Source organism: Simochromis diagramma, unplaced genomic scaffold (genome assembly GCF_900408965.1).
Source record: "Simochromis diagramma unplaced genomic scaffold, fSimDia1.1 OVJJ01000304.1, whole genome shotgun sequence".
Lineage (NCBI taxonomy): Eukaryota > Metazoa > Chordata > Actinopteri > Cichliformes > Cichlidae > Simochromis > Simochromis diagramma.
Window position 1 is genome coordinate 9020294 of NW_024387030.1, and position 19752 is coordinate 9040045.

The 19752-nt window shown below is 39.8% G+C and overlaps 1 protein-coding gene and 1 long non-coding RNA gene across 4 annotated transcripts in view; both read right to left on the minus strand.

The window, feature by feature from the left end:
* Positions 1-7408: 7408 nt before the first annotated feature.
* On the minus strand, positions 7409-10662 carry LOC120740306. Its single transcript, XR_005697350.1, has 2 exons — positions 9285-10662; positions 7409-8037 (listed from the first exon to the last, which is right to left on the minus strand). It is a non-coding gene; the product is annotated as an uncharacterized LOC120740306 (long non-coding RNA).
* A 1083-nt stretch (positions 10663-11745) lies between these two features.
* The window catches only part of aqr (aquarius intron-binding spliceosomal factor), a 62653-nt gene continuing 54646 nt past the window's right edge, over positions 11746-19752 (minus strand). For 2 of the 3 annotated variants that reach the window (XM_040042559.1, XM_040042558.1), the window contains exons 33-36: positions 17446-17531; positions 14313-14487; positions 12974-13084; positions 11746-12139 (exon numbers count right to left, since the gene is read on the minus strand). In XM_040042559.1, the coding sequence (XP_039898493.1) occupies positions 11873-12139; positions 12974-13084; positions 14313-14487; positions 17446-17531 (639 nt within the window). In that variant the 3' untranslated portion in view covers positions 11746-11872. The remainder of the gene's footprint in view (positions 12140-12973; positions 13085-14312; positions 14488-17445; positions 17532-19752) is intronic. The other variant, XM_040042560.1, reaches the window with a different exon arrangement.

Sequence of the window (19752 nt, forward strand, 5' to 3'; positions counted from 1 at the left end):
GTCTATCACATCTGCCTACACACACACACACGGAAAATGTTACATTTTTAATTGAGTAATCTAAACAATATCACAATTCTTAGTGTATTTGTTTGTTTTCTATAACTAACTTTTACTATTCCAATTAACTAATATACAATTCACAAAAAACGCCAACAAGAAATTCATATTTTGCAGTCTAAACATGTTTTTCCCAATAAATCACTTAAACAATATCTTTTTTGTTAAAATTGTTTATGATTCATTCAATTGAATAATGAAAAACACAATTAATAGACTAATTTTAGTCTATAATTGTGTAAATCTTTGCAAAACAAAACTTTGCATGAATCTACTTATAAGATTTTTTGTAATGTAGTTACACTGTTAACTAATTGATCATATTTCCATAATTAAGGTCTTAATGCAGCACAGTAAAACTGGGTCAAACCTCTTTACTTTGGGGGATGTTGACTTAAAGACATCCATGGTGAAATATTTATACTTGTTTACTTAGTCTGTGATCATCTATTTCCTGATTTAAATTATTTGAGCATACTGAGTGTAGCATTTTCATATACTAGATTGCACAAAATAATGGGTCCAAACATGCTTATGGTATTATATATACTCATTTTTTTGATGCAGAATTTAGTGACTGTTTAATGTAACCAGCTATGGGAAAAATAAAACCTCAAATTCCCATTTGGTGATTCCCATTAAAGGTAGAATTCCCACTTGTTGTTTCTATTGAAGGGCATTTTGTAGACAAGATACAAAGAACAACTACAACAACAAAAAACTTTGCAAAGATTCTGAGACCAGGAGAAGTTCTCCCTCCTGGTGTCCAGACGAATGGCAAACTGATATTTACTTATATAGCTAGCATCCACATCACCGTGTGTTTTTGTGTGCATGCGCATGCCTGTGTTTGGGGGAGAAATTACAGAGCAGTATGTGGCCAATTTAATGGTGAAAGTGTATACTCATCTTCTCTCTTTTTGCCCCCCAGGTTTCCCTGAAGCCAACAGGAACAGACTTTTTCCATAGCCAGTCTCAGACCCCAATAAAAAATTTACTAGCTCCTCTCTCTCTTTCTCTCTCTTCTCCCTCTCTCTCTCTCTCTCTCTCTCAATCAGCATCAAGGCCCATTGCCTTCTGTATCCTCTGCCAAGATTTCTGGAGTGAAAAGCAGACAAAGTTGAATTAAAATCTGGCTTTTCGCAAGTGACTTTTCTCCTCTGGATATTTGGGAGCAGAATTGGGCAGACAAAAAGCAATGTAACTAGGTCTCATATTGCACCCACATAAATATTGCAATATGCATTTGGGCATTGGCTACTTCATTTATTAAAGAAATCTGTGTCAGATTATAGCCGGCATTTGAAAGAATGATTGAAGTTTTGTCACAGTTTCAGTCAATAGTGAGGGCTAGAAAATGGGGATAAGAAGCAGTTTAGTTTGAACATGAATAATTTATGAATCAAATTTGAATAAGCTTCAACAATGACAGCTACACGGATTTGTAGGTAGGCTGCTCGGCAAGAGTATTTTGGTAAGTATTTAGAGGCGCTCCTAAGTGTTGAATCCTGAGCTATTTTGGTGGTGGCTGAGAACACATGATGCCAGTCAAAACTGATAGGGAAGCTTCTGACTTTTTAAGCAAAGAACCAGCGCACCCGAGGACGCACAGCTAAACAGGCTTTTGCTTTTTGCCTCGCACACATTTCAGCTGTTTTAGTTAGCCTCCACAGCATATACATATTTGCAATTCTAACACGCTGCTTGTGTTGCGTCATGCACCCTACTGGTTTCAGAGATGCTGTTATGGAGGTAAATCTGCTCCACACTCCAAAGGAAACTATGCCGCATGAAAGTACTGCGCATTTTCCCTCCAATAAATAGTTCAGTTATGCACTGCTATTTCATGACCCCATCTGCCCCTTTGGGATTTCTTTTGAGCTGTAATTCCGTTTCATGTGGTGCTGTTCATCTCACCACCAGCATCAAAAAGTATGTATATTACAAGATAAAAGAAGGTAAGGTGCTTCAGATGGACCTTTGAGCTGACTTTTTCATTGAACTTACTGTGATGTTTGCAGTGAATATATATACCGGACACTTTACACTTTATTAGCTACACCTTGCTAATACAGAGTTGGACTCCTTTAGTTCAGTTCCTTCAGAACTGCCTTAATCTTTTATGGCATAGATTCAACAAAGTGCTAGAGACATTCCTCTGAGATTTTGGTCCATGTTGATATGATAGCACCACACAGTTGCAGAGAATTTGTGGCCTAAACTTCTATGGTACAAATCTGCTGTTCTACCCAAGGTTATCTATTGAATTTGACTGTGAAGGCTGTTTGAGTACAGTGAACTTACTGTCATACTTTGAGTTTTCTGACATGTAGCATTGTCTAACTGGAGACAGCCATCAGAGGATGGGGACACTATAGTCATAAAGGGATAAACGTGGTCTGCAACAATACTCTAGGTCACAGGGATGTCGAACTCCAGGCCTCGAGGGCCGGTGTCCTGCAGGTTTTAGATCGCACCCTGGGTCAACACACCTGAATCAAATGATTAGTTCATTACCAGGCCTCTGGAGAACTTCAAGACATGTTGAGGAGGTAATTTAGCTATTTAAATCAGCTGTGTTGGATCAAGGACACATCTAAAACCTGCAGGATGCCGGCCCTCAAGGCCTGGAGTTCGACACCTGTGCTCTAGGATGTGGGGTTTAAATGATGCTCAGTTGATACTGAGGGACCTAAAATGTGTCATGAAAATATGTTTCACACATTACAACCGCCAGTACTCTGAGCCATTGATAAAAGACAGTATAGATCCTTGTTTTTGTGTTTTTTATGCCCAATTCTGACCCTACCATCTGGATGTCACCGCAGAAATCAAGATTCATCACACCAGGCAACCTTCTTCAATTTTGGTGAGCCCATGCAAATTGTAGCCTTGGTTAAGTAGTTGGACCTGGTGCGGTCTTCTGCTATTGTAGCTCATCTGCTTGAACGGTTGATGTGTTGTGCTTTCAGAGATGCTGTTCTGCATATTTTGGCTGTAACAAGTGGATATTTGAGTTAGTGTCTCCTTCTGATCAGCTTGAAGCAGCCTGGCCATGATGCTCTCTGGCATTTCACCCAGAGAACTGCTACTCGCTGGATATTTTCTCTTCTTTGGACCATTCTCTGCAAATCCTAGAAGTGGTTGTGTGTGAAAATCCCAGTAGATCATCAGTTTCTGAAATATTTAGGCCAGCCTATCTGAGACAATAATCATGCCATATACAGAGTCACTAAAATCACCTTTCTTTCCTATTTTGATGCTTAGTTTGAACTTTATCAGGTCATCTTGAGCATAACCCACATGCCTAGATGGATTGAGTTGCCACCATGTGACTGGCTAATTAGATATTTGCATTAATAAGCAGTGGAAGCGGTGTGCCTAATGAAGTGGCTGAGTGTATTTTCTAATGCCTTTGATACATATATATATATATATATATATATATATATATATATATATATATATACATACATACATATATATATGTGTGTATATGTATATGTATGTGTATATATATATATCACATCAACATCAACGGTGTCACATCAACACCGTGGTGAAAAAGGCCCGTCAGCGTCTCTACCACCTCAGACGCTTGAGAGACTTCCAACTGCCCTCCAAGGTGCTCAGGAACTTTTACTCCTGCACCATAGAGAGCATCCTGACGGGAAACATCTTAACCTGGTTCGGGAACAGCACCATGCAGGACAGACGAGCTCTACAGAGCGTTGTGCGGTCAGCTGAGCGCACCATCCGCTCCGAGCTCCCTGACCTGCACTCAATCTACAGCAGGCGGTGCTGGACCAAGGCCAGGAAGATCGTGAAGGACCTCAGCCATCCCAACAACGGACTGTTCTCTCTGTTGAGGTCAGGAAAGCGATTCCGCTCCCTGAAGACCAACACAGAGAGACTGAGGAGGAGCTTCTTCCCGCAGGCGATACGGTCTCTCAATCACACCACCACACAGTACTGACCCACACATACAGTTCTTACACACACTGGACATTCTGGACATTGTTTTCACTTCATTACTTAAATCACGCTGCTGTTATTGTGTATATGCTGCTGTTATTGTGTATATATTTATTTATATTTCTTCATACATTCTTATATAGTTCTATATTGTGTATTTTGCTGTACAGTTATTTTATTTTCAACTTTAATTTATATATTTTATCTTATTCTCCCAGTTAAATTTACCCTTCATTCTAATTTGTGTTGTACAGTTATTTAATTTTTAACCTTAATTTATATTTTATTCCTTCCTAGTTAAATTTACCCTTTTTAATTTTTCATATTTATTTCCTATCTTATTCATAGCCTTTTCCTTTTTTTGTTTTCCTCAGGTCACGAGCAGTTGTCCAAGCATTTCACTACATATCGTACTGTGTATGACTGTGTACGTGACAAATAAAATTTGAATTTGAATTTGATATGTATATGTATATATATATGTGTGTGTATGTGTGTGTGTGTGTGTGTGTGTGTATATATATATATATATCTATATACACACACACACACACACACACATATACCTATATATATATATATATATATATATATATATATATATATATGTATATGTGTGTGTGTGTGTGTGTGTGTATGTATATGTGTGTGTATGTATATGTATATATATGTGTATGTATATGTATGTGTGTGTATATATGTGTGTATATATATGTGTGTATATATAAAATGAAACTGATGCAATGCCACAAACAAATTCCAACAATTAACATCACCCACATGGTTCGTGTACAAAACGCTTGTGGTAACAGTTTGCAAATTATATAAAAAAAGGGATATTATTAACACTAATATATATGTATTGTTTTTTTTTTTTTTAATGTAGCCAAGTGAGAACTCTTCAAATTAGCTTTTAGTGAAGTACAAGTATAGGTGCAGTTACCTTAAAACTGTGATTAATACATTGCCTGTGTAAATGTATTTCGTTATATTCCACCACCTCACATGCTTTCAATATATTTTTTCGCTGATGAGTCATGGCAGATCCCCCATTTCAAAGAGACCAGAGTGGAATGTTCCACTTAACCTCTGGAGCCACATTACCTTTTGCCTTTTAGCTTTGGTTCTTTTCCAGGTTGCCGGTTACTACAAGTGAAGGGTACTGGGGGGGGGAAAGAAGCTTTTATGCTTTCGTAGTAACCTTTTTTCCCAGAAAAGAACAACTCATGAGCACAGTTACTGCTGGTCTCACGGCTCAACAAAGCTTTACTAGAGCAAATCTTACTCACCCCAACAGCAGTAACAGAGCAAAAAGGTGGCTTACGGTCACTAAATTAGTATGTGCTAGATGAAAATGATAATTTACCATGATCTTCCTCTAAAATGTTTGGTCAAGCACAAGCATTCCTCCCCTATTTGTCATGGTAGCTCACGGCACACTGCACTGAGTCATGTGGGTTGAATGTAACAATTAGCCTTAAAGAAATGGAATTAAACATAGGCTAATGTCCCTCTGAGACACTACATGGAATAATAGCATAGACTTAACTTGACTTAAGGTCAAAGTTAAAGTTTTATGGCAGTTTATTTGAAAAAGACAAAGAATAAAGGGCATTAAGGTCAGAAGAATGTGGAATTGCGTAATGCTTGAATATCCATGAATAAAACACAGAATAAAATAAAGTAGTGAATAAAATGAAAACACCAGTAATGAAAAGTGTTTAAGAAATAGGAAACAGAAAAGAATTCATTATAAACATCAAAACAACAAAAAAGTATATAAACTATATGGTTGTACGGTTTTATCTGAAAGTTATTAATCAAAGAAAAGTAACATACTGGTTACTTTTTTGCCTTCTGCCAATACAGAGATTTGAACAAGATCAACATCTTCACATTGGCTAGTCTAACACCTGGCTCTATTTATCTTATACAGTGGATAATGTGTTTATTGAATACTGAATGTCCAGTGACCTAGCTCTAGCCTTTAATCACATAAAATAATTTTGGACTTTATGTTGCATAAAGTCCAAATAACTCAGCAAACAGCACATTATCCAATTATCGGATGAAATAGCTCAGATTAATTATAATTGGCTCACAAAGCCAGGCTGAGAACCATTTAAGTTTTCCTTTGGGCTTTCACTTTTAAAATTTTCAATAACTTCCTCAGACTGGACCCCACAATGTCAAAACGCCTGTTCAGCCCTGCAGCACTTTGAGCCCCCTTGATGGTAATTCTTTGGAGAGTTTTCCCTTTTTTTTTTTTTTCTTTTTTTTTTTAACTTTTCAGTGTTTACTTAAGATGTATGTTTGCAAAGGAAAATTGGGTCTATACACTGAACCTTAACCTCAAAACTTTCATAACAAGTTTATTGTTTAGTCCAGTGCCAGTTGCAGTCTCAAAGTTATTACAAATTCCTCTGTAGAAATAATAGTACAGATAGAAGTAGCTTAGACAATCTTTGAGCTAATGGTTCTGAACACTCCATTTATCACTGGAAAGTTGACACTAGAGAAGCGGATAGAGAAGTTTATGATCTACCCGCAAGTGCGAGGGTTAGCAGCTCTCTGCCAGTAAATCATTTTATTTTAACATTTATTTTCTGAGTGCTTTTCCAGTGTTTTGCTGACTTAGTGTGGTCAGTTTGGTGCTGTGTTATCAGAAGTGCTCTAAACGTTTTTTACTACTAATAATAAATTCTTATACCGTGCAACAGTGACCATCAAATTCCAAACAGGGATAAAGCTGACAGTGGCTGAACAAAGTATGTCTATATACATATCTTTAAAAACTCTAATATTTGTGTGTACTGCTTACTTCACTGCCTCCAGGTGGCCAGAACAATCATTTAAAGTCATCGTTTTGGTTTTCCTCATTTTCTTGTCGTATGCATACTTTTACAGCAGTGGAAGCTCATATTAAACAGACAGGTTTCGGCTCTGTATGATGTCAAAGAGAAGGGATATCCTTAATGTGGTCATATTAGCAACATGGCAATGGTTGCGAGCCCCAAAGCCCCACTTACCTGCTGTCCATACATACATATACTGTTTGTGAGGGGCAGCCAATCAGAAGAAAGCTAGCTGGAAAGTAAATCGTGTGTGGAAAGCTGTGTTGAGCTTGGCATGACCTAGAGAGCATGTCTCAATATTGTCTCCTTGACTTCAATTTAATTAATTTTGTGGTGAGACCCAAACATCTGCGACCCCCTAATGTGAAAACACAGGTAGATAAAACTCAATGAAGGAAATGTAAAATGAATCTGTTCAAATCTGCAGCTCTCTCTTTCTCCCCACTTACTTTCAGTATTTCACGGCATGGATTTTCCTCAAAATACGTGCACCAAAAGTCAATTAACAAACACGAAGGGCAAGTTCAAAGCAGTTTTAATCGCATTTCCATATATTTCCATACAGACATTACCAAGTCTAAATATTTTCATTGTTAAATTGGCATTTTCGTTCTTATCGTCTCCACGCAGCGTCATCGTGAATTAAACAGCAAACACAGACCATGCACTGCAAGCCTATTTTCTTCCTGACAAACCCATGCAAATTTAAAATCTGTAGTTAATTACATGTTACCAGTGAGAGAGGAATCAATTTTCCAGGACTTTCTGGACCTTATTGTGACATAAGTTGCTGGAAGGTTTCTCAGGGAATTATGCACCAGTCGTGCTGGAATAGCTCCACATAAATCAGACATTAACAGTTCTTCCTGAGGTGAAGGCTTCGACCTCTGTTTTTTCTGGTCCTGATCAGACAGGATGGATTTCAACACAAAGGCTTGCTGTGCCTCATGTTATTGGCACAGGTTCTGCCCACATTAGCTCCCTCCAGGAGTAAATCAGACAGTCGGTCCAGACCAAGGCAGGTGGTGAGGGGGCTGATGAGGCCGTAGAGACCCCCTAAAGCGATGCTGATGGGCCAGCCAATGAACAGCAGAACAATGAGCCATATGATGCACCAGAAACATGACCCGCAAGTGGCCATCTTAGTCTGGAAAAAAAGAGAAGAAGCTTAGAATGATGATTTCCCCCAAGGTGGGCACACTTTCCAAAGGCAAATGCTTTTACTTTAGTTAAACAGCTCTAACACACTGTGCGGTAAAGAGCACTTTAGATGGCATACAATAGTGGGTCAGTCACCTCAGTGGCTACTGTGTTTCCTGTGAGCGGCAGTGCTTCTTTAGTGATGATAGGAGATTATTAGATTGAAATGTGTCATGTCAATGATCTGTATGTACAGGATTAGGCACCAGTCTTGACAAAGCACGCTAAGCTGGTAGTAATCACCAGATCTGCATACCCACTGGAGGTCAAAACTTACACAATGCTGAAGACCTGTGCAGGCACATTAGTCAGCCACTATGAGCAGATCAGCAGAGATCATAACTCATAACAAGTATACTGTACTGTGCAAAGTGTGCATACATCTGACTTGATGATTTATATTAGTATAGCAGCAAAAATGTGTAAAAATCTAATTATGAGAAAAGTTTTTTATTTTACAAAATGCAATCTTATGCCTGAGCAATCAGGCTGTAAATGTTTTTGTCCAATAAAACTGTACAAGATCTGCCCCAAGGACAGGCCCTGAAGTTGAGATTGTAAAACTGATGGTTTTACGAGCGCGAAAGTGTTGTGTGTTGTCAGATTCCTTGAGCTTAGTTTAGGTTTAAGACACAATGGTCAGATCCTCTTCCCCTCCAGGCTTTGCTGTCTTAACTCTATGTAATGTGTAATTTCCTGTTGTGACACTGCTGTCACGTAGTGTTGGGCAATAGATTAAAGATTCAACACGAGTTTGTCCCATGGTGGATCCCGTGCTTTGGTAAACGCTCTCACTTAAAACAAAAAAAAAAAAGACGAGGTAGAGGAACCACTAAAGTACAATGATTACAGCAACATGATGTGAAAATACTTAAAATTCCTCTTCTTCAGCTTTTTTTTCTTTTTTTTGCTTTTGCATTGTTACATTTGATCACAAGCACCTTTAAATAACCAAATACCAAACACAAATAAACCACCCTAAATCTGAACCTATTAAAAGATGTCAATTTTATCAGAACCTCTAAATTCACCTTACAAGTCAGCAAAACGCTAATGATTATTCAACACAGTGCGACTGCATGCTGTTAGTCTCACTCATGAATCAGCCCTTAGCAAAGGTTAGAATTGAGAGCTTTGCAAAGTAGCTATTAACCCAATGAATACCTGCCGTGTGAGTACAAAAGACATGTTCACCTTCAGCAGGAAAGAAGAACGGTTCTGGAAGACGTGTGCACCTGGTTTCCTTCTTGCTTGTAGAAAATCTCCCTGATCCTCCTGGAGATTCACAGAGATGATGATTGTGTGTGTGTGTGTGTCTGAGCAGTAGCCACGTCCCACCAGTTAGCTCTAATTTACTACAACAAGGTACCACAGGCAACTAAATTCTCATGAGGCAAGCTGAAAACAGAAGTTTAATAGAGGCAGGATATTACACAATGCAGACATTCATGTGACTCAAGAGAAAAGTATGCCTGGTGTCATGGGTTTCTAGGAGCTGGTAATGCAACAGAATATTTGATACATCTGCACCTAGGCTAGTTGTTCACTCTTAACGTAAAACCTATAAAATATTTAATCCTTATGTGACACAGTACACAGATATTGTTGTTGGCTCCATGTCAAAACTTTCAGCAATTTATATGTGCCCAAAGTCCTGAGCCAACAGAGGTAACCTCTTATCTAACCACTCATTCTAATCCTTTCCTTAGCCAACAGAAACACGTGTCTTATGACTCCAGAATACCTACTTTATACCTTAACCCAGAGTGCCCTGCACTCAGGAGACAGGAAATAAGAAAGACGTTTCATGGCTCCACACTTGACTGAGTTCCACTGATGTTACTCCACATCCAGCAACACATGGTTCTCCATCAGGTCTTTTAACTAACCCAGGCACAAGCAGCTGTGCAGCTGACCTGTTCCATCAACCTGCCTGAGGTATGATGTAACAATAAAAATAAAATGCTCTGGTGCATGACAGTGAATTAATTTCCGGTCTGTGTTTTTGCCTGCAGGGTTGTGGACTGTGCTAACCTCTTCATTTTAATTAATTTATTGATGTTTAAATCACCAAGTTCCGGCTGTTTTAAGTCAACATATATAGTTTGCCTGCTTGATTGTTTTCTTCAATCTGGTCATCATATGTTAACCCTAACATTTATTCAGCTGTGAAAACACTTTGCTGTTAGTGCACAAATCATGAATGGCAGATAACTTGAAATCCCCCAACACGCACACTTGGATATAGTGACTGACTTACAAATGGAGCTTTTTTGAAGCTTCTGTTGCTGATACAGGCTCAGCCAATGAAATCTGAGCTGTACTTTATGCAGAATGAAGTAGATGAATATATAAAAGTAGCATGACAGAGATTCTATCAGTCAAAGAAACCATCTTTTAAAAGACGGGAAATAATGGGGAAAACCTAAGGTATGTCAAATTACACCAGAAATGGACTGAAACTCAGTAACGACAGGTCTTTTGGAGCAATGACTCCAAACATGTGAAATGTTTGGTTTAAATCCTTTTAAGTACGTAGAGGAGATCAGGGAAGGGAACAACAGTGAGTGTTTGCAGACATTTCTAGAAGGTTGATCTGATATCCTCGTGTTGGTGTTGTTCCCAGATCATCATACTAAATGTTGTTCCAGGATCAACATTGCAAGTGACCAATCAGAATGTTGTGACGTCATACTTTTGCGACTTCGGGAAAAACCGCCGTAAAACAAAAAACTGTACTTAAGCTGCGTGAAACCGCCTCTGTCCACCGATCAACGGACCCTGACCCTAACCCTAACTTTTTAATAAACAGTAAGCAGAATTGATATTGTCCTTGCAACATTGGAATTTCATAAATGCACGAATGGCTTGGCGGGCAAAGGAATAACGTCACAACAATGTGATTGGTCACTTGCAATGTTGAACCTGGAACAACATTTTCATGATGGTCTGGGAACAACACCAACACGAGGATATCAGATCATCCTTTGTGGAACACAGTGGAGACTTCTCAAGGTTTGGAGCTGCATTTCAGCCAGTGGTGTTGGACATTTTGTCAAAATTGATGAAATTATGAACAAAGGAAAGTACCATCAGATTCTAATCCACAATGAAATGCCATCTGGAAAGTATGTGATTGGAAATATCATATTTTTTCAGCATGATAATGATCCCAAATACACTGCCAGTGCACTAAGATAGTGTTTCTCTGTGTGTTTTTCTATCAGTCTTGGACTGACCCCTCCCCGAGAGCCAGGACTTTAAACATTATTAAATCAGTGTGGGATCATCTTGACAGATATGGAACAAAAGGCAGCCAACATCCAAAGAGCTTTGAATGTCCTTCAAGAAGCCCGGAGACTACTTAAAAAAAATTGCAAGTGAGTTCAAGCTGTTTAAAGAATAGAGGTGGTCATACCAAATATTGACTTTCAATCTTATTAGAATTGTACAAACTCTTTTTTTGCCTTATATACTGTATTTATATAAATGTTTGCGGGGAAATGAGGAGGGGATTAATACTTTAGCACAGAGCTGTATGTGTTGGTTGTGTGTGGGACACCCATAGAATGGTATTAGTATAATGATGATGCCACAGTCTGAATAGATTTTTTTTAATAAAGTACTGATAGTAACAAAAATTAAATGTTTTAGAAAAAATAACAAAACATCACAATGCTCTTCTCTCAGTAGAAAACAGATTTAAAATAGGTGACTAAGCACTACATTTCTCTTCAGGGGATCCACTTGTTCCCTCTATGGTAGTCCCATGTCAGGATGTTCTACTGTTCTTGCTCATCTGCGCTCTCTCCATCGCTGTCGCTGTCTCTACCAGGATGCTCTGGCATCTTAGCATGGCCGTCAGTATCCTTGTTTCCTTCCTTCTCGCCGGCGTCCTCCGAGTTTGGCTCTGTGCTCGCCGTTCCTTCTGGGTTTTCCTGCTCCATGGGGGTTTCCTCCTGTGGCTCCTTAGATGTAGCCGTGGTCGACAAAGCGCCAGCATCTTTTTGGGTCTGTTTTGGAGGCAGAGCCAGTTCTTGCTGTTGCTGCTGAGAAGCCAAAAGAAAAGGGAAATGTTCAAAACACAAAGGAAAATATTTCCACTTTTTTTTGGCATTATATTGTCAAATATACTCAGCTAACTGATTATAAAGAGCACACGGCCAAAACTGATGTAATCTTATACAAAAACCCTGCAAGGAGTCCATCCTTTGCAATTTTCTTTAAGTTCTTTTTGCAGAGCCTGTCAGTCTACCACAATGCCACTGAACACCACTATGAACAGCGGCCTCTAAAACGTCTATTACATTACACACGTCTACGCATATGAAGGAAAAAATAAACATCACTATCTTCATGGATTTACTGCAGCACTCAAAATGCATTAGTTGGATTTAGGTGTTCGTAACAGCGTGGCAAATAAGTGTTTGACATATAGGTGTATCTACAGGAACATATTCTTTGTTGAGGGTATTTTAATAGAGATAGCTTTATAATAAAATGTCTCTTCCTTTTAAGTACACATGTTTTTAGTATCTACTATTATTTCTCTATAAATGATGATAAATGTATGTTGAAAAACTACATTGTTCTGTGTAGCCCGTTCCTTCTCTACATTTCTTACATCTGACCTATTTACTGTACTCCATTAAAAGTTAAAGATTAAAAATACAAAAATGGCAGCTGGGGACAGGCGCTGACAGCTGCCAGGAAAGTTGATGACATCTGTAAGCGTGTCAACGCAGGATGGTTGCCAGTTTTTAAACTGCCTCAGGTGTATCACAGAAGAAACTTTTATGATATCGCAGTATCATAAACATAGTAGGTGTGCTGCTGGTTGATTTATATGGCTCCTTTCACACAGTCCACTTTGTGGTTTTTACCTGTCTGTACTGCTGGGAGGTCTGGATCATGTGCATGTACATATTATACACCAGGTTGGCCATTTCCGGCATGTTCTTCACAATTTGGTCAGGCTGTCCAGAAGTATCTCGCTGAAAAGTAGAAACAAAAGAAGTTTGATTTCAGCCCAGGATGCGATCAGAGAGGAATTATAATGAAGAACTTTTATCGGTCTTGCTAGGGATCACTCTTTCAGGCACACGGACTTGGTTAAGTATTGATCTGAGGTAAAATGTGCAGGGAAATTACAATTCAGCAGCCCACTGCTACCCGCTGGTTATTTCAAACAAATTTCCCTCTCCAGTGATCACTGCTCATGTATTACCAAAGAAGTCGGGGATGCAGAGTTTTTAATTTGATAATATTAGTATGCAGACAGAGTCTTGGAGGCTAAACTGAAGACTGAGGCAAGCAGAATATTCAATCTGCTTGGCGGATGCCTCTTAAATACAGGGGAGATGCCCACAGAGGCCCTGGGGGCATCATGTCAAAGTATACTACTCCACAGTTTAACTTTGTGTGCTTTCACTGCAGTAAAACCTTCATTAAAAACACTGGGGGGGAGAGAATATGATAACTGCATATGATTATAGCTCGAATATGTATGTTTCCATATGAAGCTTTAGGCAGCTTTGTTTTTTTATAGCAGCTTCTGAGTTAGCACCGTTAAATAGCCCGTGACACTTCCAGTTGAGTGTTGCTTGACAAAGTCTGACTTTTAATCTACATGTGCGTGTAAGCAGCGGGGGTTTACTGACTCTAGATAGATGGGCTAAGCAGGGGCCACATGTGTGTGCCCGAAAGAACTGTCCCCCATGGGGATGAACACTCTAGTGTCAGAGAGGCTATTGGGTATTTTAGACATCACTGTTGCCAAACACGCCTGTCAGTGAGACACTGTGACCAGACAATGGTCGTTTCATGCTGGTCAGTCGGTGGTTTTGTCTTCTGACCTTTGGGGTTAATTATAGCCATAACTGTGTTTCTCATCTTTGCAGCTGGTCTGCAGAATGCTCTTACCAGACTGGGTAAAGCTGCAGTAAGAAGTGGGACCAGTGAGAACCAATATTCTGAGTGGAATGAAGATTCCACTCTGAATATAAAAAGGGGGGAATTAGACCGAGCCAGTGGGCTGTAGCGGCAATGACGTGGTGGGATGGTGAAGACGGCACGAATTTTATGGAAATAGGCACTGGCCTGAACCGTGGGAAAGAAGCTCAGTTCTTATCAGCATATCTCCCACTTGAATATCTCATAATGGGGCAGATCTGATATGGTAGGTTTTATGAGATCAGCATGAGCATGGGTATGACTGCTTACAGGCTGTTCCTGGTTGTAGTACTCGTGTGGTCTAATGTGTAGCTGCAGTGGTCTGGCAGTGAGCTGGTTGAAGGCAGGAGTCAATTCGAAGCAGTTCTGAAACAGTGACACTCGGGCAAAGATGTACAGGCCCAGTCTGGCTCTTGACATGGCTACCACCAGACGCCTCACATCCCTGTGGAGAGACAGAAAAAAGGATTGACTTGAGGGGAAAAGACGTGAAGGGGTGGTGGTAAAATGTGTGAAACTGTAAAGAGGAGAAGAGATCCTGCGTAGGGGCAAAAACAAAAACTGAAGTGAAGAGATCACAGTGAAAGAACCGAGTAATGGTTGAAGGGGAAGAGAAGAAAAGGCAGCGTAGTGTACGAGGAAAGAGGTTTAGTGAAGGATAAGCGGCACTACTTAAGTGGGAAAAATACTGAGGATAAGAGAGAAATACAGAAATGGAAGACAAAGGGCATGGATAAGCACTGCAGGCAAGGAGTCAGAGAGGTAGGAGAGCACGGGAAAGGGTAGGTGGAATAGGTTACTTTTTTATGCCATCAAGTAGTATTAAGAGATTAAGGACAGAGGCAGTCGTTTCTCTGAGCTTTCTCTGGCTTGCTGTACTAGCCAAAATACTTGTCTCTTTGCTCCCCTGCAAAAACACTGCTCGTAGTACACATCCCACTATACTGTACATTAGCATTCTATACAAAACACACATACATGAGGAGAGGGAGAAGATTTGGACAACTGTAAACACCACAGAATGAGGCATTTACAAGGGGTTTCCCTTTGAACCTATTGAATCCTTATATTGTCTCAGTTATCTGCACAGTTAAATTTGCTTATTAAAAAGAAACGTGTAACTATTTAACTGACCTGTAAGTCTGTGGTGTGAGATTAAACATTGGTGAAAGCATTTGAGGAAGAAGCTGTTTTTACTCAAACAGCTCTGGCAAAAGTCTTTATTTTGATGCTGATGAATAAGACACACAGCCATGTTTTTCTATATAGCCTACTCTTAAGTATAGCCAAAAATATGAAATGTGGAGTCCACCTGAGCACTTCATGGGATTAAGAGGATTAATCTTTGCAATATGCATGATGAGTTCTGTGAATATGACAAAAAGGCTTATGGGAGCCATTGTGCAGGGTACGAGTGAGTAAACGTGAGCAGCCTATAGATTAATGTGAAAATTACTGCACATTTCAGGCAAAAATGGGGGCACGGTACAAAATGAAACATTTCCACAGAGACAAACTACCGCTGCCTAGACCAATGAGCACAGACATGTGGAGCAGATGAACCAATCATGAAGCACGATAGCCTGTGGACATGGCACTACGGAGAGACGCCCACCTGGACTGTGCTGTGACATGACAGGGCAAAGTGGACGGTGTGTGTTCCCACATGTGTGTTCGTGCATGTCAGAGCATCTCTGAATTTGTGCTGCCCTGTCAAAGTGTGTGCTCCTGCATGTGAGCGTGCCCGTGTGTATCACGGGAATGCTTCCCCTGTCAAAGCGAGGGTCAGCTCATCATATGGTCAGCTGCATCCCCTGTGGTTGTCACGGCTGCGGATTGCCATGAGGAGAGGGGCAGGGGAGAGAGGGGGAGGAGGATTGTGAGGTAAAAGCCAGTGGTACACCGCAGTGATCCCATTATAAGAAAAACACAATGAACAGCACTAGGAGCTCCTATGAAGCACTGCTCTCTCAACCACTTAGCTGACCATTCACAAGCTGTCAGGGAAGCCAACATATGAATGACCATTATGAAAAACTATAGCAACAGACATAACTAGACATTTTCTGTTATATTTTACATTAATGGTTTATTCTGACTGACTCATGGTGGTTGATTTCTTATTCACACCCCTCACAGTTAACAATACATATTAACAATTAAAAAAGCAAATCTGAAATTTGATGCAGCCCGACAGAATAATCACAAAAAGGTTGATTCAAACATTCTTATATGAAATAACCACAAACATTATCAGTGACTGACAGCTTGGTTTTCAGGGCCTTGAAGCTCAGTGTTACCAAAAGTCTTATTCAAGGAGAATAGAAGCTCTAGAACTATTGTACGCTCCCTGCACTGAAAAACTGCTACACTGAGAATGTGTAAAAGGTGGGATGTAATATCGAGTCAAAGACAAGATCAAATGAATGATACAGAGAGGAGAGCAGGCACTGCCAGCAAGATAAAGCACCCTTCTCTGTAGTCAGCTGCAGTTTCTCATTTTCAGCTACATCAATTAATCGCTCCATCTGTGAGATGAAGAAAGAACAAAATAGAGTTTTTAAGTGTTTTCTGTGCTAGCTAAATGGCCACGGTGATGGGTGGGGTGCACAGAGCTACAAAGGGAATGGCTTATAATTTGCACTCGGGTTCCAATTTGCAGACTGTCCAATTCTCTGATAAAGCTGTGAGCAGTGCAACTGCAACAGCAGCTACTGTTCATCACAGCCAGCGGCCGGCATGTCAAGTAGAAGTGCTGTGGATCATATGCCTGGTATAAAACCCTTGGTTGTTGGAATCTCACAGCAGCAGAGAAGTGAAAGATCATTTGACTATAAATTAATTCAGTGACATGGGGCAAAGAGGCCATAGCCAAATGAACAGAAAGCAGAGAGAAAACAAAACAAAGCTGCCAATGAAAGAAGACGCCATGAAGGGGCGTGTAGCAGAGCAGTGATTATCCATCATACTGACTGCTTTACAGTTTGCCTTTGATCAGAACTGAGCTCTTTGTTAGTTATTGTCAACCTAATCATCAGAGCACAATTATTTCTCTTAATTGGAACAAAAACTACAGTCAGCTCCATAGATGTGTCCTTAAGCACCTTTATCCTCCCTGCATCATAATTAAGCTCATACTTACCTCAAAACTGCAACACTGTTATTTCCCTCAGCAAACTTTATTCAGTAGTTACACATGACAAAAAGAGAAAGCCTCCTGAGAGCAGCTGTCTCACGAGAATTAAGTGCCAGCTTTTCTGCAGTGTTATTTCCCTGGAGGATGTTTATCTTAGGTGTATTTCATATTACACAAGTATTTTAAAGCAGAATAGCTGCTGAGAGCTGAAGGCTAATTTGGATCAGATACTTTTTTTTCCTGCTTGGCATGCAAAGAAGTAATTACCTCAGGTGTCCCACAGCTTTGGTGCGGACCAGGGAGAGGATGATGTAGTTGTTCTGCTGACCCTGGAACCTGTCCACTGTCGTAATCTGTACAGACACAAACATATTTATTATTCAACAACACGACACACAAATGCACATAAATATCAAAGATATGCTAACTAAGCTCCGGCAGCGGATACGCTTTGCAAAGTAAATGAGTGTTTGCATTTTAGGTAGGTGGAGGGATTTAGCTGAAATGTTTAAAAACATGAGCGAGACTGCTTTCCGTCTTAAATTCTTTTTCTTTGCCTTTTCTTTCTTTTTTGAGGGTGAACGTTAAGAGATGGCAAGGTACTTTCTTGTTGCTGCCGTTATCGCTGTGGGCCACACGGGCAGCCAGCAGGGTTAATACGGCTTAAAGGGCATTTGCCACCAGCAGCCTCTTACCTGGTCTCCTGGGAATCAGGGCCACTTGGGAGGGGGAGGGGGGACTACTTGACTGCATCAGAGATTATTTCAAGGAGACAGAAAATGTAGAAGTGGCTTTCTCTGTGGAATTTTTTTTTTCTAAGCAAAAGGGAACCCGTGTCAGCCAATTTGCTTTTATACCCCAGTAATCCTGTCTTGCTGAGAAGTGTACTTATTCAACTACATAAAGAACTGTGCTGTGTTTTGACTTTGTCAGTCATGTTACTTTATGTAATAAAGCTATCATAAAGCATGTGCACTTCAAACTCGATACAAGGACTGGTCTTGATGAGATGCAAGAATGTGAAAACTTTCATACTGTACTACCTACACTGAGTGTGCACAGCCTTGACAGTGTTGGAGAGTGTATACATGGAATATGCTCCAACTTCATAAGCTCTTTCATGATCATATAGCCTTCACTCGGTGTCTATTTTTAGTGGTGTTTCCGAGTTGGACTAGAAATATCTTAGGGATGTAAATCTGAGTCCAAAATCACATTACACAGTGTCTACACTGTGTAAACAGCATGTGTGTAACTATAGACTGAAAAGTTGATGTTAATGCAAATAGTGTGATAGCTGGGTGCTCCTGTTGTTTTTGGTTAGAAGTTACATGGAGATGTTACTGGTTAATGCTTGGTTAAAGTATGCTGCTCTGGAAAAAAGCTGCAATGTTTAAAGATTATTCCGGAAAAATATTAAGTAGAATTATAATAACAGAGCTAAATTATTTTAATCAACTACTAATAACTGAGTGATTGTGCCTTGGGTAGAAATAATTCCTTCCATCCCCATTGTGTATATATCCATCCATCCATCCATCTATATAAATAATTGTTAAATCAATAACCGATTTAAATCTGATAGCACAGTATTAGAATGATCAAGGAAAAACACATCAGAGCTGGAGTGTCCCCTATCTTGCAAATGGTAACAGAACCAAATAAAAATTGAGTTTAAAAGCCAAGTTACTAAGTCCTTTTTTTTTAAAGTACTGCACAAAAATGCTTCTGTATAGTTACATACGACACGTGCTAAAAAAAAAAAACTCATAGCCAGGCAGAAAGAAGTTGGCCTGTCCTTTATAGTTTCGCTTTTTAAAATGGATCAGTAGGACATCAGCTTCCATTGAGGAGCCATACAGGCCCAGAACTACAGCATTCAGTAACTAGCCATGCTAAATAAATCATCCTGTGGTTGTGGTTACCACCTATTATTAAATGCAACCCTCAGTGAACCTCTCCAAAACTCCTTTTGGATAAGAGGAAGGGAATGTGGGGAGACTGTGTGAGTATGTGTGTTAATGTGTAAAATCGAGAGCGATGGGACTAATGAGGTATTTATTTACGTCTCCCTGTTGCTATGTAGAACAGGTGCAAGGCCAGAGGCAACAATATGTTGCTTTTACAATAGCAGGAGATATCGTTGGCCGTATGCTCAAATTACACATCCATGGTATGCATGCACGTACTGACACATGAGAAACGGTGAATCTTGGTTTGCAGTAAATGTGGCTCTTTAGAGAGGGAGTTATTCTTAGCCTACAGAAAGTGATAACAAAGCCCGGGTCGAAATTCTCCCCTAGGTATAGCATTCTGCATGGTGTTTAGTTATTTATGAGAAATCTTCCAGGGAGAGAATTACAGAGGTCGTGTCATTGTAGCACATGCATGTCCGAGGACATAAGGAAATACACACAGCGAATACACTGTGAGATACACAGACAGCTATTGCATTGCCAAATGTTTTCTTCCAACATGCCTTCTTCTTATGGAGACAATAGCACACTATTAGATGATGATCAACCACTGATCTCTCCCATCTTATTTTCTCTGTTACTCTGTCTTACTTATGGT